We start from the raw sequence: 21,471 nt of genomic DNA on the forward strand, positions 1-21,471 counted from the left end.
TGGTCAAGAAACAAGTGGACTACCCTGTTACTGAGCACACTGCCCAACATGACATCCTTCATTTCAATGACTGCTTCACACAGCCTGTGCCATATGGATCCTTCCCACCAACACTAACTTTTCTGAATTGTGTAGGTGGGAACTCTCCTTGCAATATATCGTACGTTCCCGTAATCCTCGTGGCTTCATCCTTCGTTAGTCACTGTCCCCACCCATCCAGTAACTTCCCTGTACCCATTCCAGCACTACACAGCCCTCATTCCAACAATGCACCCAGTCTTTTTACTTCTCTCCTTTTCCACTACCCCCCCACCCCCCACCCGGGTCTCCATGGTCCACGGTCCACTGTCTAACCCGACTACACCTGGCTGCCCTACCCTCTCTCCACCTCGTCCCTGCATGCTCCCCAGCTGCACTTCATTGTCCCCAACCCGTACCCTACTATCCCTCCCCACCCCAGTCTCCTCCTTACCCCCACCCAGTTGCCACTCACATCATGCACTGCTGCTGCTGCTCGCAGTGTGGCTTCAGCTGCCAGAGACCACAGTCGTGTGTGTGAGTTGCATTTGCGTGAGTGATGTATGTCTCTGTCATCTATTATCGACAGAAGCACTGTCGGCCAAAAGCTTAGTTGTGACAGTCTTTTTGTTGTGCCGTTCTGCGACTCAGCATCTTCGCTATATAGTAAGTAGCAACTTTCCTTTTCATAATACTGTTACATTCCATCCTGGATTTTCCATTGTTTGATACTAGAAGATTTGACTGATAAAACAATTTAAACATAATGATTTCAGATTTTATGACAATTTTCAACCCAAGCCCCGATGCTGGGAGAAAGGCATTATTCTCACACTTTATTACTGTGTTACACATAAATTCAGTCTTAGGAAAGGCAAGACATACAAAACATACAATGCACCTCATAAAAACATCCACATCCACAACAAAATACAACACAGTTAACAGAATAGGATTCGCGTTTAGTGAAAAATGAAACATAAATTTCAGAGGAACTGCTTGACTTAAAATACAAAATTAAATCTATGACCTCAAATATACATCACATAAACATAGTAAGAAAGGAAGAGAGCAAATATTTTAATGGAGATTTACTGTAGTCTGTAAAATGATGCACATTCTCTTGCTACACACAATATTCTTTCTCCTGCAAAAAGGTCAGGAACAGTTACACAAATGTACAAGAAAGAAGGGTTAGCTTTTAAAACATACCGATATTGACAGAGCTCAGAAGAATCACAGTGGACTGTAAATACCTGCCAACATTTGGAATGTCTGGTCATGAGGCAAATGGTCATGCAAGAAAAGGGTGATAATTATTGAACTATATGAAACAAAATTGTCATAACTTCTCAATAGTTTGTGTTAGGATGTTCAAACTGCATGGTTGGCCATACTGATTTACCACCAAATGATGGGAATTAGTACACCCTGTATGGTTCGGTTCAGTGACAATGCCCACTTTCATTTGGATGGGTTCATCAACAACCAAAATTGGCACATTTGGGGAACTGAGAATCCGCATTTCGTGATCGAGAAGTCTCTTCACCTTCAATGTCTGACTTTGTGGTGAGTAATGTCCAGTCATGGAATAATCGGTGCAATATTCCTTGATAGCACGGTGACTACTAAATGGTACGTGAAGGTTTTGGAAGATGATTTCATCCCCATTATCCAAAGTGACCCTGACTTCGACAAGATGAGGTTCCTGCAAGATTGAGCTCGAACCCACCAAAGGAGTAGAGTGTTTGATGTCCTGGAGGAGCACTTTGGGGACCGCATTCCGGCTCTGGGGTACTTGGAGACCACTGGCACGGGCTTGATTGGCTGCCATATTCTCCGGATCTGAACACATGAGACTCCTTTTAGTGGGGCTATATTAAGACAAGGTGTACAGCAATAACCCGAAAATCATTGCTCAGCTGATACAGCCATTCAGGAGGCCATCGACAGCATCAATGTTCTGACACCTCAGCGGGTCAAGCACAATTTCGCATTTGTCTGCATCACATCATCGCCAATGATGACAGGCATATCTAACATGTCATAACCTAAATCAGAATACCTGTACTGTTATTTACATGTTAAATAAAGTATGTGCACACTGTATTTTATAACTAATTTACGTTTTTTTTCATACAGTTCAATAATTGTCACTCTATATGAACACTTTTTTTATACTGACCCAATTGGCCAGCTGGCAATACCTTGTAAGCACCACTTTTCAGGATTAAAGGGTAAGACAGTTAATTGTTCTGGAAGTGGACGATAATCCTATCTATCAATAACAAACAACGCAGGACTCTTCTTCCTCTAGTAATACTTCTGCTACAGTCAGTAACTTTGACAAAAGCAGTGGTTATAAAATGCACAAAAATAATTCAATTATTATTTTATCATTACAAGTAAAAGTTCTTCAGAAATCAATGAGAATTAGTGAGCAGGAGACAAAGAATGAGCAATTGGATGTTTTCAGTTACTACGTAAAATCCCCAGTAACTTGTCGAACAAAAAAATTTTAAATCACATGAACAAAAGCAAGCAATAATCTACTGGCTAATCAGGTACATGCTTATGAAAAAGTGATTCACTCCTACAATTCTGACATAACTCGAAGTCATAAAAACTAGCAAGAGAGATCTAACATACAAAGATAATCAAATTCAAATTAACAGTATACGAACACACCAATGAACAGAATCCACTGGTTTGAAAATGTTAAGAAAAACAATAATTTTAATTAAAGGAATGGTCAAATTTCTACTGCTACAAATTTGCAACACAACACAATATACACTAAATAGGGAAAACAACAGAAAGGTCAATAAATTCATAACTGTCTTTAGTTGTAAATGTCTTAGGGTTTTTTTTAATATCGCTCTTTTCACTATTTTTCTGTTTACATCAATAGAAAATGTCACTACTTTTATTATAAAACACACGCACTCTACATTAATAGTCACAACAGTCCTCAACTTAAGCACCTTTAGGAAATGAGAAACATAATTCATTCTTCTTTCTTTAAAAATGCAGTATATCCAAAATAGATCTCTTGAAGCTGCATCTTTCTTACATCATGTGAAACTGTAGCAATGAAATGGTTCCTGTAAGAAATACAATGAGTTCATTAGTTTTATGGAGGTGTGATAGGTGCCTTTAACTACTATGAAAATGCTTTCATTCTTTTGCTGAGGCCAAAAAATAAAAATTATGGAGCAAGTCAAATACAGTTATATAGTATTAATAATGAATGAACAGATGACACTTATCTGTATAAATACACACGCTGAGAGTGAATTTTGTTTTGTTTGCAATCACTACTGAAGCCAAGGCAAAATATCTCTCTCTCTCTCTGTGTGTGTGTGTGTGTGTGTGTGTGTGTGTGTGTGTGTGTGTGTGTGTGTGGGCGCGCACGCGCGCTGTCTCGCATGTGAGTGTGCACATCATGTTTAGGCTGTTGGTCTCCATTATATTCCTCCCAGTAACTGATACCTGCTTTTTCATATTTATGCACATTTATATCAGACTAAATTATAATACGTAAACGATAGATTGCTACCCACCACCTAGGGGAGATGTTGAGTCACAGACAGACACAACAAAAAGACTGCCATATATTTAAGCTTTTGGTCAAAAGGCCTTCTTCCGAAGTAAAAAGCACACACACATTCATACAAGCACAACCCTCTCTCACACACACACGATCACTGTTTCTAGCCACTATGGTCAGACTGCAGACAGCTGTCAATGGTGAAGGTTAAGCAAGCAGCATAGGGTGGGGAGGGGTAAGGATAGCAGAATAGGATTGGGGAAAGTGCAGTGCTGCTTGTGGAAGCATACAGGGACACGGTAGGGACAGGTATGGCTGCTACGTACAGTCAGGAGGATGGGGCAGGGGGGAGGCAGAAGAAAAGAGAAATTGAGAAATGGGGGAAAAAAGACCAATGGGTATGTTGGCAGAAGAGGTGGTAATGCAGTGCTGGAGTGAGAGCAGGGATGGAGGTAAATAAGTGAAGGACAGAGACTAGCAAAGGCCAAGGCCAGGGGATTTATGGGAACACAGGGAGAGTTCCCACTTAAGCAAGTTTGCTTCAGTTTCACAGCCTGCACCATATGGATCCTTCCACAGCCTGGAACTCCCCCCTCCTCCCAAACCTCTAGCAGCCTTACCCTGTCCTTGCACCCTGCATGCTCCCACAACCAGCACTACATCTTCCCCACCCCTACTTTGCTATACCTCTGCCTCCCTGCCTCATGCTTGCTCCTTACCCCTACCACTCACACCAGACTGCTGCTCCCACGAGGCACAGTTTCTTTCCGCAGTCTGGCCACAGTGGCCGGAGACACTTGAGTGTGAGTTGTGCTCGTGTGACTGTACGCGTGTTTTCTACTTCGGAAGAAAGCCTTTTAGCTGGAAACTTAAATGTATAGCAGACTTTTTGTTGTGCCTACCTGTGATTCAATGTCTCCCCTATATGATGAGTAGAAATCTATCCTTTTCTCAAATTATTTTATTTTATTTTTCAGTGAAAGAAAGATTAACTTTCTTGACAGTTTTTAACTTGGTTTTATCAACTGTATATTTTTTCGAATGCAATAACTATGCCACATAAATAATTGACCTCCAAGATTTAATGCACTGAAAACTGCAGGACAACTGAACAGTTACATGATCATTATGTTTAAAAAAAATATGCCAAAGAAAATGGCAAAGAATTATCACAAAGTGCACTGAAACAACACTCTCTAAATGACATTCTCTAAATGAAATTTTGAGTTTATGATCTCTAGAATGAAAGAAGCCCAAAACAGAAATGCTTTCTTGGCAAAAAAAAGAGCTCAAACAAAATAGAGTGTAGGAACTAAAAGTACAACTTTCTACGAATTTAAAAGGTGTTTCCAACTAAGTAATTATAAAGTACTGAAATAGCTTTTTTTCTGTAAGTTTGATTTTAAATATGATACAATTGTGATTTTTCAAATACACAGTTATATTAAGATATTCTCATCACTCCTCCAATCTTTAGCATCTCCTAAATTATTAAAAACATACTGCAAACACTCGCTCATACCCTCTGTGTGTTCTTGTGTGTATTTTCCAGGTTTAGGGTTTGGCACAGAAGATCAATATATTTCTGAGACTTGTTTCAGTTTCATTTATAACTTGCATCGATTGTACAGCCCCAGACATTGCTATCAGTACACTGTCAATCACAGATGCTGAAGTCCAAAATTTTGTCGATTATCCGAAAAACAGTTGAAATTGAGTATACAATTACAAATGTCATTTGTGTCTAACTCCAGCAATTTCAAAAAGTTACTTTTTTTCATGAAGGCACAAATACCTGAATTTTCTATCTCTTGAAATTTCTCCCATTCCTTATTATCACATAACATTAGCTCTTGAATTACTGTGAACAATTTCCTAAAAAAAAATTATTAATGAACGGTTCTAAACTTTAAGTACTGTAAGAGTTACATTCACGCTAAAGTAGAGTAGTTTGACAACAATACATACTGCTCAGCCAAAAGAAGAGTGTACCGTTTCTTGCTTCATAGTGTATGGAAGAAAGATACCTTGGTAATATTGAAGCCATTCAGAAAATAATTTGTTGACTGACTATATATGAAGTAATACTAAAATAAATTGTTTCATTCTTGGAAAACTTTGTTAGCTGTGGCAGTCGAAATGACAATGAATAGTAAGAATGATTGTCTATGAGGGAGCTTCAGTATCAAGTCTAATTGCACTGATTTTTTCTTTTTTAACAGCAAACCTCTCTAATGATGCTCAATGCCTCTCTCTCAGCATCTACCACAGGAGTTTGCCAACCATCCCTGCAATGACTTACCACCAACATAACCAAAAATGTGACCAAACGTGCCACTATTTCTTGGATGTGCTGTATCTCCTGCAGTAATCTTACTTGTTAGGTGTCCCAGGCAGCTGAGCATACTCAAGAATCAAGTGAACAAGTGATCTGCAAGCCAATTCTTTCATACATAAATTACATTTTCTCACAATTTTTCCAATGAATCTCAGCCTGGCATTTGCTTTCCTACCAGTTTTATGTGGTCGTAGCAATTTAGATCACTCCAGACAGTTACTCCTGGAAATATTACAGTTGTTACAGTTAACAGTGATTTATTACCAATAGTGTAATTGAACAGTAATAAGTCTTCCCTTCTATTTATACACAGTATGATACATTGATTTACACTGAAACTAATCTGCCAGTCACTGCACAAAACACCAATCCTCTGCAGGCCTTTCTACACTTCACCGCATTGTTTTGGCATTGCAACTTTTCTATATATAATGGATGACACATTGTCATGTGCTCAACAGTATAACTTTTTTAAAATATTTATTATAACAGCCTCAGTTTCAATTGCTCACATTTGGTAACAATTTTGATTAATTTTAATGATCTTTCCACATCTGATTGGTCAAGAACCATGAGTGAACAGCACTATGGTGCACTTGCTACATCATCAGTGGCATCCAGCACTTCACTTTCCTTCATCTGACAGCTTCAGCCCCAAAGAGCTCCACAGAGCCTTTGACATTATATACCAGCTCATATTCTAGCCAAGGCACAAGTCTCAACATTTCACCTAAATGACAAGATGGCCAGCAAAATGTTCACTGTCCACCTTGCAGGGAGATTATTTGGACTTAACAGAACCCAAAATATCTAGAAATCACGCTTCATAGAGAGCTCAGCTGTCAAAATCAAAATGCAAAATAACATCCCGAACTCTGTGCCACATCACATCATGGGGATCAACTGCATCAACACTCCATACTTCAGCTCTGGGATTGATTTACTCTGTTGTGGAATACTGCTCTCCAGATTGGACGAATAGTACTCCTACAAATCTTGTTGGTACACAACTCAACAATACCATGCATCTAGTACCACCAGACCCACACCCACTTTCTGGCTACCCATACTCAGCCACATATCACCTCCACCCCTGTGCAGGAAAGTACACTTGTATGGGAGTACAATCAAACAACAGAAAAATCCTAACCTCCTTGTTCACCCAGACATTCCAAGGACCGGCAAAGGTACTCTTCGCTCCCACCACCTACCCCTGGGAACCACTAGAATGTTAAGTGGAAATCACTTTAATACTGACGACTGCTGGAGACACACATGGCAGATTAATGCTATGACAGACCAACGTAAGATTCCAAGGATATTGACCAAGCCACTTGGCTTTTAATTGCCACGCAAGATGTGGTTGATACTCACCTGAATAAGAACTGCCACTGGGAGGTGTGCTGAGTCTTTGCACACATCTGCTGGCCTACACATATTCATAACTGCAATAACTCAAGGGAAGAATGAATCTCTCAGTGATCACTAATACATTGGCAGTCATTGGGAGCCACATTATTAACTTTTTAACTACATGTTTGTTCATTGCATTCACGAACTGTCAGCAATGTGGTTAAGCGGACATGCAGGCCACTAATCAAATACTTATCATCCAATTTTACAAAAACTACTTGGTGAAAAAAATTTGATTCTTTCACATCCTACAGTAATAATCTTCATCTGATAACAAACTGAATTACTTTTCGTTATTCGTCTTAAGTTACCATGCTGCATCCAATGAAGTAAAGCATTGCACAGCATTTTAAAATTTTTGTAAAGGTAAAGACACAATGAATAGCTTTTGGTATGATTTGTTTTACGTTGTTGACTGCAGTGAATGAAATGTGGTGAAGATATCGAAATTGCATTTAAAGCTCAGATTAGAGAGATATATATCACTGTTCTCAAGATGTTTTTATATCTATAGGGGAGTTGCACAAATTGTCAGCAATTTACATGAGTGGATGTACCGAACACTATTAAACATGTATCATCCAGTTTTAAGTAAACTTTTTGGCAAAAAATTGATTCTTTTGCATCTTATAGTATATCTTTGTTTGATAAATGATGGGATTTCCTTTCGTTATTTATCTTAGTTATTATGCTGCATCAAAGTTTTTCGCAGAGGTAAAAAACGTTGCATGGACTATGCATATGGTTCATTTTACGACGCTGATTGCAGTGTATCAGATCTAGGTAATACATTAAAATTGTATTTAAAGTTGAGAGCAGACTAATATATATGACCATTCTCAAGATATTTGTTCTTATATCCACGGGAGGGTTCTGCAAATTGTGCCCAGTGTTCCTTCCGTGCGGAATGCCAATCATACTATTTGCCATATTTCATTAATAGTTCGAGATACAGAAAAGAGGTTTTTTTACAAATGACAGCATGCAAAGAGTTGTTTACATTGCTGTCTGATTAATACTCGAAACATTTTTACCTATCAAGATATAGATGGAACTATGTTTTTTTCAATGGAAAGATGTACTTCTTTCAACTGCATTTCATACCTAGTCCAAAAAGAATATTGTGCCATTGAACACATTAATATTTACAATATTCTATGTGGGATACTCATCTTTAATCGAAACCTGGTTTTTGTTATGTCAAACGATATAACCACTAAGTAACTAAATGCTTTAATTATTTCAGTTTCCACTGAGATCTGTTGTTTAATTACATCCTTTAGAACACGTGACAGCAACATGTAATGATATCAGCTAGCCAAGCAGTCTTTCTAGCAACACTACTGAAATAATTTTATGTATGGAGGTGTCTAACACTGCTTCACTTTCTTTTATCCTGTGATGCCAAGTACTACGTGTAATTGCCTGTCACAGTCTTCATGGTTTCTTTCTCTGTACAACCTCAATAGCGTGTGATTTTCTCTGTCAAAAATGAAGATGAAAGCAGCAACACAAATACGATAACAGTAGCAAAAGCACACAGGCCGAATGATCGAACGATGGAAAGCTGCTGAACACTCTGGGTGGAAATGCAGCTATTGGGCAACTCCACCTGGCCACTAAGCGCCTCCTGCATTAATGCGTCCGGAGCAGAGATCTGAGCAGCCGGCCATGTTAACACATCAGGAGCACGAAGGCAGCAGCAAGTGGCTGCACATATACATGTCTAGAGCACCAGATGGCAGCATTAAAGGTGAACGTAAGTGCGTCCAAAGCATCCGGGGCAGCAGCTGCCACATGCGTTAACACATCTGGAGCACAGGGTTCATGTTGGTTATTCAATGGAAAGAGAGATAAAGAGTTAAATGATGTAGGAACAATGAGAAAATACTGCAGTCATGATGTGGAGGAAGATCTATTATATGAAGCAGAATTAAATAAGACTACCACTGAAAATCCCAACTTGTAACAGAAGTTATACCATTGCCGCTACACGCGTAACATTCTGATTATTTTCCAAAACATATAGATCCCACATCATGAAAAATCATCCAATAAGGGCTTGCAAAGTATGTACAAAAAAGAGTAAAGGAATGAAACAATGTGGGAATGTAAAAACAGTCAAGTTGTGTTACATGTACCTCACTGTTTCGAAAAATATCACACAGTTGATTATTATCAATTATCCATAACTGTTGACAAAGGTAAATTTAAAAGATAAGCATTAATTTACAAATTGTTAATACACATTACCCACTTGCAAATAATAAATAATATTTGTTCACTGATGAATTGGTCATATTTACTTCCCAGACATCCAAAAATTACTAGTTGTGCCCAAATGATGTTTATTATTTCACAACATTTGGTGCTGGTTTGAGCACTTGGCAAAACCATTCACTAGCTCACGACCAACCTCCTTGCTTACTATAGCCCAAGCAATCAGGAGATAGTGGGTAGGGCAATGGGTTAGAACAGGCTGTTCCAACTGAGCTCCAGGGAGCCGGAGCGCTCACTGTGGCAGCTCGGAGCCCGCGTGGAGGGGGAAAGCGAACTCACTGCCCCCTGGCCGCATGCAGCCGCAACTGACGCAATAATCAGTGTTCAATGACAGCTATGACTAGCCGCAGGAGCCCTGTACATCTATTGGAGGATACTTTTCTATTCATTGAGAGGGATGGTCGTCCTCAGTGTCTTGTATGTCATAAAGTATTTAATTCCGCGAAGAGGTACAAAATACAATGACATTATACACGTCTTCACGCAGCTCAGGTAGAAGGAGTTGCATGCAGAGAACTGGTAGCCAGGCTTAAGAACGACATACCAGGAGACGTTACGATTAAAAACGGTTTCGTAATACGGAGGGTATCAAAACATGCAACGTAGTTCGTGTTCCGTAATGCGTTTATAATTTTCAGGTGAATGAGAGTGGAGAAAACACTACTGAATCTGCAATTCGAGCAAGCTACAGGGTCGCTCACATCATTGCGACGAGTAGCAAGCCGTTTCCGGAGGGATCACTCGTAAAATCTTGCATGGTAGCAGTTGCAGAATGTTTGTTTCCAAGGTAGGTGCAGGCAATTGAAGGGGTTTGCCTGTCGAAGCAAACAATGTCTCGTCGAATCCTGGACATGGCAGCAGATTTAGAGACACAGCTCAGGAAAAAGGCGGAGAGCTGTGTTGCATTTTCGCTAGTGCTTGACGAATGCACCGACACATTGGACTGTGCTCAGTTTACAGTCTTTGTGTGTGGTGTTGACATGGAGCTGCAAGTAACTGAAGAACTCTTGGATGTGGTACCACTCGATTACACCGCAACTGGACGTGACATTTTGAACCAGTGGACAATACGAATTTGCCGTGGGATAAGCTCCATTGTCTAGCGACAGACGGTGCACCACAAATGATCGGGCTTCACAAAGGTTTTGCTTCTCGTTTGAAAAATAAACTCAGGGACGAATTCGGGAAAGACATTTTGATTCTTCATTGTTTTATTCACCAAGAGGCATTGTGTGCTGAAACAGTAGAGCTAGGTGGCATAATGAAAAAGTCGTGAAGTGTGTGAATTTTAGCGGCATCACGATATGAATCATAGCCAATTCAAAGGATTCCTGAAAGATATGGAAGCAGAGTATGGGGATATACTTTACCACAGTACTGTTCGTTGGCTGAGTCGGGGAAAAGCTTTTGATGTTTTCTTTGCCATTCGTGAGGAAATATCCCTTTTTCTTGAAATGAAAGAGGAAGAAATGCGTTGTCTGATAGATATAAAATGGATATCAGACATCGTGTTCCTAGCTGACATAACTATGCATCTGAATAATTTAAATCTGTCATTGCAGGGCATTGACATGCACGACCCGATCAAAACGTTCATGGAAAAGATACGTTTATTTGAGAGGCAGATGAGTAATGGACATTTAACGTTCTTCAATGGTCTTGCTTCTTTAAAACTACCTGAAGGTACTACTTTCGGCGATTACCAAGCAAAGTTAAAGCAGCTCATCACGTCATTTGAAACAAGATTCCCAGACCTCACTAGTTTGGAAATAGAACTTAAGGTGTTCAGCACTCCTTTTTCAGTTTCCCCCGATGACTTGTCATCGTCACTTCAATTGGAGATTACTGATTTGCAAAATTCAACTTTGTTGAAAGAGAGGTACTACAACACGTTGGATTTGTAACGATGGTATCGTTCATTACAGCAAAAAACATTTCCCACGCTTCACAACAATGCCGCTCAGATCACGTGCACGTTTGGATCTACGTACTGTTGTGAGCAGCTTTTCTCAGCAATGAAAAGAGTAAAAAGTAAGGAATGATCGTTTCTTCAGGATGCAACAATGAAGGCCATCCTCCGCATTAAAGCTGCGAACACTTTGACGCCTGATATTTCCAATCTTGTAATGAAAAGAAGCTGTCAAGCTACAAAGGCCCAATAAATTTAGTATGCAATATCTCGTAAAATAGTTGTTTCTTATTTATTTCCTGAACATCGTATTTCTTGGTGTAGCATGTCATCACGTCTTAGCAGCTAAGAGTATGAGGTTGTCGATCTTGTAAGACGCAGGTGGCACATCAAAACGCTTGCCTTGCCACCTGCCTCAGCCAGCCGTGCCATGTGCTGGCCCATTTGAATGGTCACAGCGAGCGACACGGCTCCCTGGAGCAGGGAGCACTCCACGGCTCACCACGGAGCCGACGAGCTGGAACAGCCTGGGTTAGAAGAATCAAAAGCCGCAATTGCCCAAACCAGCACCTCCACAAAGCAGCCACTCCTAATAATATCCACCACATTAAAGTTGGTGATTTAGACTTGCTCAATATTTGATAATATAACTATTTTTAAGTAACCTGTCTTTGTGTAAACTTTCATGCTACAAAGCATGATTTCAATACTATAAAGACGGGACTGTGGGTGAAATTTTAGTTACAAAGAATTTACACACACGTCACAAGATGTACATTGGAATAATGCACAGTTCTGACATTTATAACACCTACACAAACTGAAAAACTTTTAAATGATGAAACACCATGCAACTTCAATGGCAATGAAAAAAGGTCACTGCAACTTGGCACTTGTGAAGACAGTCTTTTGCTAGCTAGGGTTTTAGGCTGCCAGGCTAGTGAGTGTCGGGAGATGAGCAGTGAAATGGTCACGTGTGTGGACTTGGAAATTCAGGTAATTTGCTAAGTTGTATGATTTTGAAATATTTCACATGGTGCTGGACTATGAAATATTTCAATAGTTGTTGGACTCAGGGAACTTCTGCTAGTGTGCTGTGTTGTGGGACTTGAAAATATTCCAACTAGAGTCCAACTTCAAATATTTTCGACTTTCATCACACTTTGAAATATTTTTAACAGTCATTGAACTTTAAAAACATTTCCAACAGCTGATGAACTTCAAGTTATGCAATCACTTAATCACTTAAGGATTTCGATGTTATGTACACAGCTCTGGACTCTAAAATATTTCTGAGGAAATTCACACTTTGAATGTTTTATGTGAAACGGGGACATGACAGACAACTGAACATTTGTGTACTGATCAGCAGCCATTTAAACTACATGTGACTCACAACATGACTGATTGTGAAATTCATAAATCAGTGGATTTAATACACTGTTTTATTCAAGGAATATCTCTGTAACGGTATTTTGTTAAGAGAAGGCATCGCTGTTGTATAACTTGGTGACTTTATTCGATTTCAGTGGGTATTGATATAGCTGTGCACATCTCCCCTTAGGGACCCCTAGACACATGCGTACATTAAGAGTTACAAACAGTAATTTTATTGACTTCCAAGGGAACGACAGAGTCACAAGACTATGCAAAATAAGTTACTTACATTATAAAATGATTAACTGTCCTCCAAACTCTGTACCAGCAAGGCCACGGCAAATCAATGTGAATCCTCTCACAATTTCTTGTAGCTTCCGCTTGTTGGCTCTTTCCCTGTACAGAATCAGTAAAAATACATTCACATTAAATAATTTAATGCAGAACATATATGCTATAAGATTCTTAAAATATTTTGGAAATATGCTAACTTCGATTGGTGCTTTTCATTTTTTTCTAAATTGTAACTTACAACAATACTGTATTTTGCATAAGGACAACTGATTTCAGAAGGAACCTTGAAGACAATAAAGCAATGAACTTAAAATCAATTCTAGGATTCTGCAGCAGGCCAGAGTCAGTGACATAAGGCAACAGTTATGTTGCTTGTGAATGAATAACAGAAGTGTAGAATACCACACTCTACACTTGCAATAACGCCATGCCTGTGACAACAGAACACCTTGTTCTGTACTACCACTTCAGTGAAGAACTTGGAAGCACAACAATGAGATATTACAACTACAGAGACAGCTAATATCTGCAAACCACACACAAAATTATGACCACAGTTGGTTGTACTGCTACTACGTAAAATGTAATACCTAATGTTAAATTTCTATTAATTACAGTACCATAGTGCAGTTAAATGGAATAGGTTGAGAGGACAGCTGGAAATTGTGTTATTCATACAGCTTTTGTTATGTACACAACACGTTTCAAGGCATACTGGTAAGTACAGCAAACAAAATCAATAGTTTGATCACAGTAATATATTTCCTTTTCAAATGTGTTACATGATTAGAGGACATACTTCCTTATATCAAAACTCCCTCTCCCATCCTCCTCCTCTCCACAGCAACATGAAAATAAGCTGTTTCTACTGTAATTCTGAAAAGATTAATGACTGAACTGAAAAAAATATGAGTTTACATTTTGTTAACACTGTGGCAGTAGCATGTAACAACACTGTATTAGTGTATCAACATTCATAAAATAGTACAACAATCTGTATTACTTCACAACTAGCATATAATCCTGTACCAGTTGCAGGATGCTTATCTAATAATTTCCAGGGGCAACATAAATCTGATTTTCAATATTTTGTGTAATTATTGGCCAAATTTAAAATGCTGTCATAATCTACTCATTGAGAGGTATATTAAACATTTATCATGATAAGACAAATATTACAGTTGGAAACTGTGTGTTTGTATTGAGGTAGCATAATTAATGGTGTGAAAATAACAGGATTTTATTCATCCAGTATTTGCCAATGAGAGTACATAGTGACTTCCAACAAAAATTAAACATAACTTCAAACATTTACAAAACTTTTTCTCACTGACATTTCCCACAAAATGATGAAAGGAAAAAATTTTATTGCTTTCTACATTTCTGCTCTTCGTACAGTACAACTTCAGCATCAGGCAAGACATCTGAATTTATTACTTCTTTACTACCAACTCTATTCCCAGCACAGTTTGCAGAAGGTATCCTGTACACCACTGAATGTACGTGCAAAATTATATCATTGTACGATACATAGCTTGTATGATGTCATAAACATAACAATGTGTGAAAAACTCGCTTTTGCTTAAAATGGAGCATACATTACCCAGACCACATTCATGCAGTGTTTCATAATGAGAGCACTTAGATACGCCCAACGAACTTTAAGTGTAAGTTCAAACATTTCCTAATCTTTTTCTCACTTCTGTGCTTAAAGTAAAATATTTAACATTTGTAAAGAATGACATTTGAAGCTATTTCATACACTGGAGTTTGATTCTTTAAAGAATCAAGGGTTTACTGGTACGGGCTATTTCAGTACGAATTCAGTGAGTCATCTCTTCAAGACCTAAATTATTTACACTCTACCACAACTTTCCTACCATGTTAGTACAAATATACATCAGTAGTCAAGAAATGAAACATGAATGAGATTTCAAAATATTCACCTGGGTTGTAAATTTTAAGATTTTAACATACACAGTATCACAAACAAATTTCTAACACAAATCACTGAAAATTTAGTGACTCGTACATATCTCAAAGATTTAAAAATTATTCAGTAAAATTAACTTAATACCACATACCTCAAAACCATCTGTACAAACTGTGCTCTTGCATTCTGACTCACACCGTGCCCTGGGAACTCAATTGCTGACACATTGTCAGTAAGCCATCGAGCAAACATTTCCGTTTGTTTTCTGTTGAGCATCATTAACAGATCAGCCAGATGATCTATCATGGTTCTTGGGCAGTTTCCTCCTGTCCATAACACAAAAACTTGAAATAATACTAATAATAAATAACAACAAGATCATCATCATCATCATCATCATCATCAACAACAACAACAACAACAACCTGTTGATGGAAAGGTAAAAAATTGTTAGAAAACGAAATTTTCCATTTTAAATTTATCGTAGTTTGGTTGCACCGGCCAACAATGAAAATGGGCTCCACATATATGTTGCAACGCATGTTCAGTTACACTGTGAGAATGGCTGAAAAATAAGAAACCATCCATGGCTTTTGCTGTGCCTATGGTTTGGCAGGATCTTACAGATGACTGCTATTTCTGCTTGCCTACACCTACAAAGGAAGTGTTGTCTATGAAGAAAAGACCAACAGTCCATTACCCAAATCTTCGGTCTGCTAATCAACCCATTCTGCATTCAGATAGTTTACCAGTTCCCAATTCACCTGAAAATTATGTGTTTGAAGTAGAAAATGAAGACAATGTGGACCAAGAAGAAGAAGAACTAAACCAGCCTTCCACATCTTGTGACCCTGATTATGAGGGAAAAGATGATAAACTGCACACACTGAGTCAAGTAGAATTAAAGAGAAGGCAGAAATTCTTGGCTGTCGACTACAGCAATGGAATCTTCTGAAAAGTGATGTCACAGTCTCACAGTACAGAAAAGTCACATGGAACTGCTTCCCTTTTTGGAGAAGCAAACAATCTTGTTGTTTGCCACAATATAAATGGCTTGATGAAATCTTTGAATTTGAACCATGATCCAACTGAATGGAGGCTATTCATAGTCTCCTCCAAGCTTAGTTTGAAAGCTGTGCTGCTTCATGATGGCAGCCCTCCTTCCTTCTATTCCTGTTGGTCATGCAGTTCACATGGAGACATCTGCAGGTATCAGCCCTCTTGGACTCAATCAGATACCATGAACACAAATGGAAAATCTGTGGTGATCTAAAAGTCACTGCCGAACTCTTAGGAATGCAAGTGGGGTACACAAAACATTGCTGCTTCTTATGTAAGTGAAACAGTAGGGATAGGAAATTGCATTATATTAAAGCGAACTGGCCAGTACGAAATCTTAAACCTAGTGAGAAAAATGTCATTGCCCAGCCTCTCTTGGACCCTAAATATGTTGTTCTTCCATCCCCCCCCCCCCCCCCAATTTTTAACTAGGTTTGAAGAAAAATTCTGTCTAAGGTATCAATCACGAAGGACGGCCTTTAAGGCCATATGACAGAAATTTCAAAAATTAAGTGACACAAAAGTTAACAAGGGTATTTTCACCGGGCCACAAATTCGAGAACTTGTAAATGATCCTGCATTTGACCAAGTTTTGCAGGGGAAAGAAAAGGAAGCTTTGGAAGCCTTCAAGGGAGTTGTTTGTGGAGTTTTAAGCAACAAAAGAGATGATAACTACATTCAGTTGGTGAAAGTACTCCTGTAAAAATACCATAACCTTGGATGCAGCATGTCCCTTAAAATCCATTTTCTCTACTCCCACCTAGACTTTTCCCCTCCTAGTTGTGGAGCTGACAGTGGTGAACATGGAGAAAGATTCCATCAGGACATTTCTGTTATGGAACAAAGATATCAGGGCCATTGGAATGAAGCAATGCTTGCAAATTACTGTTGATCTTGATGTCAGGATGCTCCGGAACACTTTTAGAAGAGGCAAGCTGAAAGGCAACGATCTCATGCGGCCGCCACATGATTTTCTTCAGACCCAACCATCTGCGAGATATTCTTCCAGCAATTTAGAGGTCTTAAAATGTAACTACCATTTTCAAAAATTCCAATACAATTTCAATGTTGTTAGGATATGTAATTAAAATGTATCTTTTTCTCTTAATCTGCTAATATGAAATACTTTCACCTAATGTGTACCACAGAAACTAGAGCTAAAGAAAATTTTTCATCGTCATATTTGTTTTTCTCGACCCAAAATTAGTAAGAGTTAACTCATGATGTGCAGGAAACATTCTTCTTCTTCTTCTTCTTCTTCTTCTTCTTCTTCTTCTTCTTCTTTTTTTTGCCAGTGTTATCAGACCAACCCCACAGAAGCTTGAGATTTTAGCTAGTACTGACTCACAATTTCTTTTAAAACTTTCACCTCTTCATGAATGTCAAAAATGCCTGGATCAGATTGAGCATTAAGCTGCAGTCAACCCACTCATCCTTTCCATAAACAGGCTGTAAAAAAGATTTCACCAACGCCTAACTACCATAGTGCCATGTGGAGTTGCATGACTCACCTCCAGAGATCATGTGTGTGTGCTGTCACATATGACCAACAAGATTGAGCAGAATGCAAACTGTCGAGCAACGAATCACTGTTTCCTGATGACAAAATATTGTAACAAGTAGCATGTATTTACATAGCAATTATTGAGTTTTGGCCCATATAACTGATTTTGAGGGTAGTATGCATAATTAAATGGTGAGAGGCTGGCGAATTACGTTGCTCCACAGCTCATCACCTAAGGACACTGAGATAAAACTGTTCACTGATGGTAGGACTAGTAGCTGGCCTCTAGGTTCCCTCACCAGAGCACTTTAAGAGAGCATAAACTTAACTGATAAAAAGGTCAAGCTGCACAACTGTTTTGCTATTCATAAACCTGGCACAAGCGACGACAATGCACAGTATATAAAAGCACCTACGTAAGGTGCTTGACAAAAGATGTGCAGTTCCAGCAAAATTATGTGTGTCCGGCCACTGATACTCACTCATAACTATGTCTGTAGAGGTGTCACGGAAAGAACACACGAAAACTGAAATGAACGCAAATGAGATTGTTTAGCTTCTATTTGTGCCCTAGCAATGTCGTATGTTGAGAGGGCTTCTGCAGAGCACCCTGGATTTTCTATGATGTCTGCAGGACATCTTGTTGCTGCACATGTTCTCTCTTTTAGCAGGGCTTCCAGCAAGAAGTTCCCAGCATAAAATTGTGAAACTGTACGCCAATAGTAGTTACAGAGATTTTTCCGTATTTTTTCCAACTTTTTAGGTCGCCAAACTTTTCAGCAATATAGCATGTATGGGAGTACTTGGGTGTAAAACCTAATGAAACCACATACTGAAAGTTATTTACAGATGCTGTTAAGAACACAGGGTTGGACACTATGAAGGCTATCTTCCAAAACCAATATGCCCAACTAGGACGCATAAAACTCACTCCATGTGAACATGTATTGCAAAGTGTTGTGACTCGCTAATCAGTCAAAGCGCCGCCACGCAATTACGCGCGTCCTCTACGTGCGGCACTGTCTGCCAGCCATGCAGCAGCTGCGCCACCTCAGCAGCCAGCCAAGCAGCGGCCGCTAGACTGGGACTCAGTGCTCATTCGAATGCTAACGTGTACACGTCTTACTTGTCAACTTACTCTGTGACTTATATGTGTTGTTGTGTCGTTCCGAAATATATGTGTTAAACTTGAAGTTCTAACAATTGGCGATGAGGTAGTGGATTTTTCCTTTTCACCGTTGACTCACAGGGTTCCATGGCTACTGTAGACCAACTATTGCAAAATCTCCTTGAACAGGAAACGCTTCTAACAGCGGCGATTCGCGATTTCGTCAAATGCGGGGCGTTTCTCGTCGTTGGCTATACCTCCTTTTTCTCATTACGACGAGGCGGCAGAAGACTGGTCTGATTATGAAAAACGTCTTCGACAGCACTTCTTGGCATTTCATGTCACGGACGAACAACCATGTAAGTCTCTGTTCCTTTCCTGGATTTCACCTCAAATGTATCGGTTGTTGTCACAATTGGCTCCTTTGAAGGATCCTGCTTCTTTGTCCTTTGCTGAAATGTGCTCACTTCTGTCTGTCTATTTTCAAAAGCAAACGCATGTGGTAGCCTCTCGTGTTGCCTTTTATCGTTGCCAAAAACAGCCACATCAATCCTATCGCGCTTGGGCTGCTGAACTACACGGCCTCAGTCGAAAGTGTCAATTTGTTACTGACGTTCACAAAGAATCCTACGCCGATTCCATGGTACGGGATGCTATTATCCGGTCGGCGCCCAACAAAGAAGTTCGGCAATGTGCCCTTCAGTTGGCGAATCTGACTCTGGATGAAGTTCTCTCCATTGCGCAGTCTTTTGAAATTTCTCGCGCCGCTGGGGCGCAAATAGAGGCGTGGGGTGATGTCGGGGAAATACAACCTCTGTGCGATGTTGACGACGCGTGCGGCGCGTCCCCGCCGGCCGACGTGGTTGCAGTGCGCTCCCACACGCAGCCTCGGCCTATGCGTAAACAACCCGTTAAGAAACTGCAGCAAAACCCCCGGCAACTTCCTTCATGTCCGCGGTGTTTTACGAAACATTCATGCGAGGATTGTCCGCAACGTTGGGCTGTGTGTCACAATTGCAAAAAGAAAGGTCATGTGTCTTCCGTTTGCAAATCCAACCGCATACATGATGTTCATGAACATGACGCTGATTCTGATTCTGTGTTGTCTGTCAATTGCACTTCTTCCCTTTCAGGGAAGTTATTCCTCACTGTCCAAATCCTTGGTCGAGATGTTCGCATGCAAATGGATACCGGTTCTGCTGCCACTATAATTAATTCTCAGACGTATCTTTAGTTGGGTTCTCCACTCCTGTCACCTGTCACTCGGCAATTACGGACGAACAATAAACAGAAGATTTCTCTCTTGGGACAGTTTAATGCTGAGGTATCTTACAAATCCGTCGTTCGCACTGTTCCCATATTTGTGGTTGACCAGAGCAACGCAGAAAATCTTTTTGGTTTCGATGCCTTTCGCGTTTTTGGGTTCTCCATAGATGACTCTGTCAATATTGTCTCTGAGGCTATTCCTTATGCTCAACTGGATTCCTTGTCGACGACATTTTCGGCCCTTTTTTCTCCTGGGTTAGACCGTGCAAACGACTTTCAAGCTCATATCACGCTCAAACCCACTGCTCGGCCTAAGTTTTTTCGGGCTCGGCCCATTCCTGTGGCCCTTCGTGATCGGGTAAAACGGGAGTTGGATCGTCTCACTACTTCAGGGGTCTTGCTTCCTGTCACTTCCAGTGAGTGGTCCTCTCGTGTCGTCGTCGTTGCTAAGCCAAATGGTGATATTCGTCTCTGTGGCGATTTCAAAGCCACTTTAAATGCTCAATGCCTCATCGACACTTACCCTATGCCCCGTCCTGAAGAACTGTTCACTAAACTTGCTGGAGGCCAGTATTTTTCTAAAATTGACCTGTCAGAAGCTTACCATCAACTTCCTCTTGACGCTGCTTCCCGGCAGTTTCTGGTCCTTAACACACCTTTCGGCCTCTATCAATACCAACGCTTGCCATTCGGGTTTGCTAGTGCCCCTGCTCTCTTTCAGCGATTCTTGGAACAATTATTGCTCCCTGTCCCTGGCGGTATCAATTACATGGACGACATTGTTGTCACTGGCTCCACCACTGAAGAACATCTTCAAAATCTCCGCAACTTTTTCATGTCTTACAGACTGCCGGTCTTAAGTGTAATCTTCAGAAATCACAATTTTTTCAGGCATCTATCACGTACTTGAGGTTTCAACTCTCTCGGGATGGTATTCGTCCGCTTCAGCAAACTGTCGCTGCGATCGATGCCCTTCCTCGCCAGGAACTGCAGGCCTTCTTGGGGAAAATAGCATACTATCACAAGTTTCTACCGTCTGCGGCTTCGGTGGCTCAGCCATTGCATCGCCTGTTGCATAAAAACGTGTCTTTTCACTGGTCCGCATCATCCGAAGCAGCTTTCCAGAAATTGAAGACTATGCTGAAACAGGCCCCATGCCTGGCTACTTATCGACCTGGCCAACATCTTGTTCTTGCCACAGACGCCTCTCAATACGGGGTCGGTGCAGTCCTTGCGCACCGTTTTTCTGACGGTTCGGAACAACCCATTGCTTATGCCTCCAAAATGCTCACGGATGCCAAACAAAGATATTCTCAAATTGAGAAAGAAGCTTTGGCCATCATTTATGCTCTTCATAAGTTTGGTGTTTTTCTCTATGGCTCAAAATTTCATCTTGTTACGGATCACAAACCACTTGTTTCC

The 21,471-nt window shown here is 40.1% G+C and overlaps 1 protein-coding gene across 2 annotated transcripts in view; it reads right to left on the reverse strand.

Moving 5' to 3' along the window:
• Positions 1 to 2,859: 2,859 nt before the first annotated feature.
• The window catches only part of LOC124721787 (importin-13), a 189,705-nt gene continuing 171,093 nt past the window's right edge, over positions 2,860 to 21,471 (reverse strand). For both annotated transcript variants that reach the window (XM_047246904.1, XM_047246903.1), the window contains 3 exons: positions 15,264 to 15,438; positions 13,175 to 13,281; positions 2,860 to 3,122 (listed from right to left, as the gene is read on the reverse strand). In XM_047246904.1, the coding sequence (XP_047102860.1) occupies positions 13,176 to 13,281; positions 15,264 to 15,438 (281 nt within the window). In that variant the 3' untranslated portion in view covers positions 2,860 to 3,122; position 13,175. The remainder of the gene's footprint in view (positions 3,123 to 13,174; positions 13,282 to 15,263; positions 15,439 to 21,471) is intronic.

Source organism: Schistocerca piceifrons, chromosome X (genome assembly GCF_021461385.2).
Source record: "Schistocerca piceifrons isolate TAMUIC-IGC-003096 chromosome X, iqSchPice1.1, whole genome shotgun sequence".
In the NCBI taxonomy this organism is placed as follows: domain Eukaryota; kingdom Metazoa; phylum Arthropoda; class Insecta; order Orthoptera; family Acrididae; genus Schistocerca; species Schistocerca piceifrons.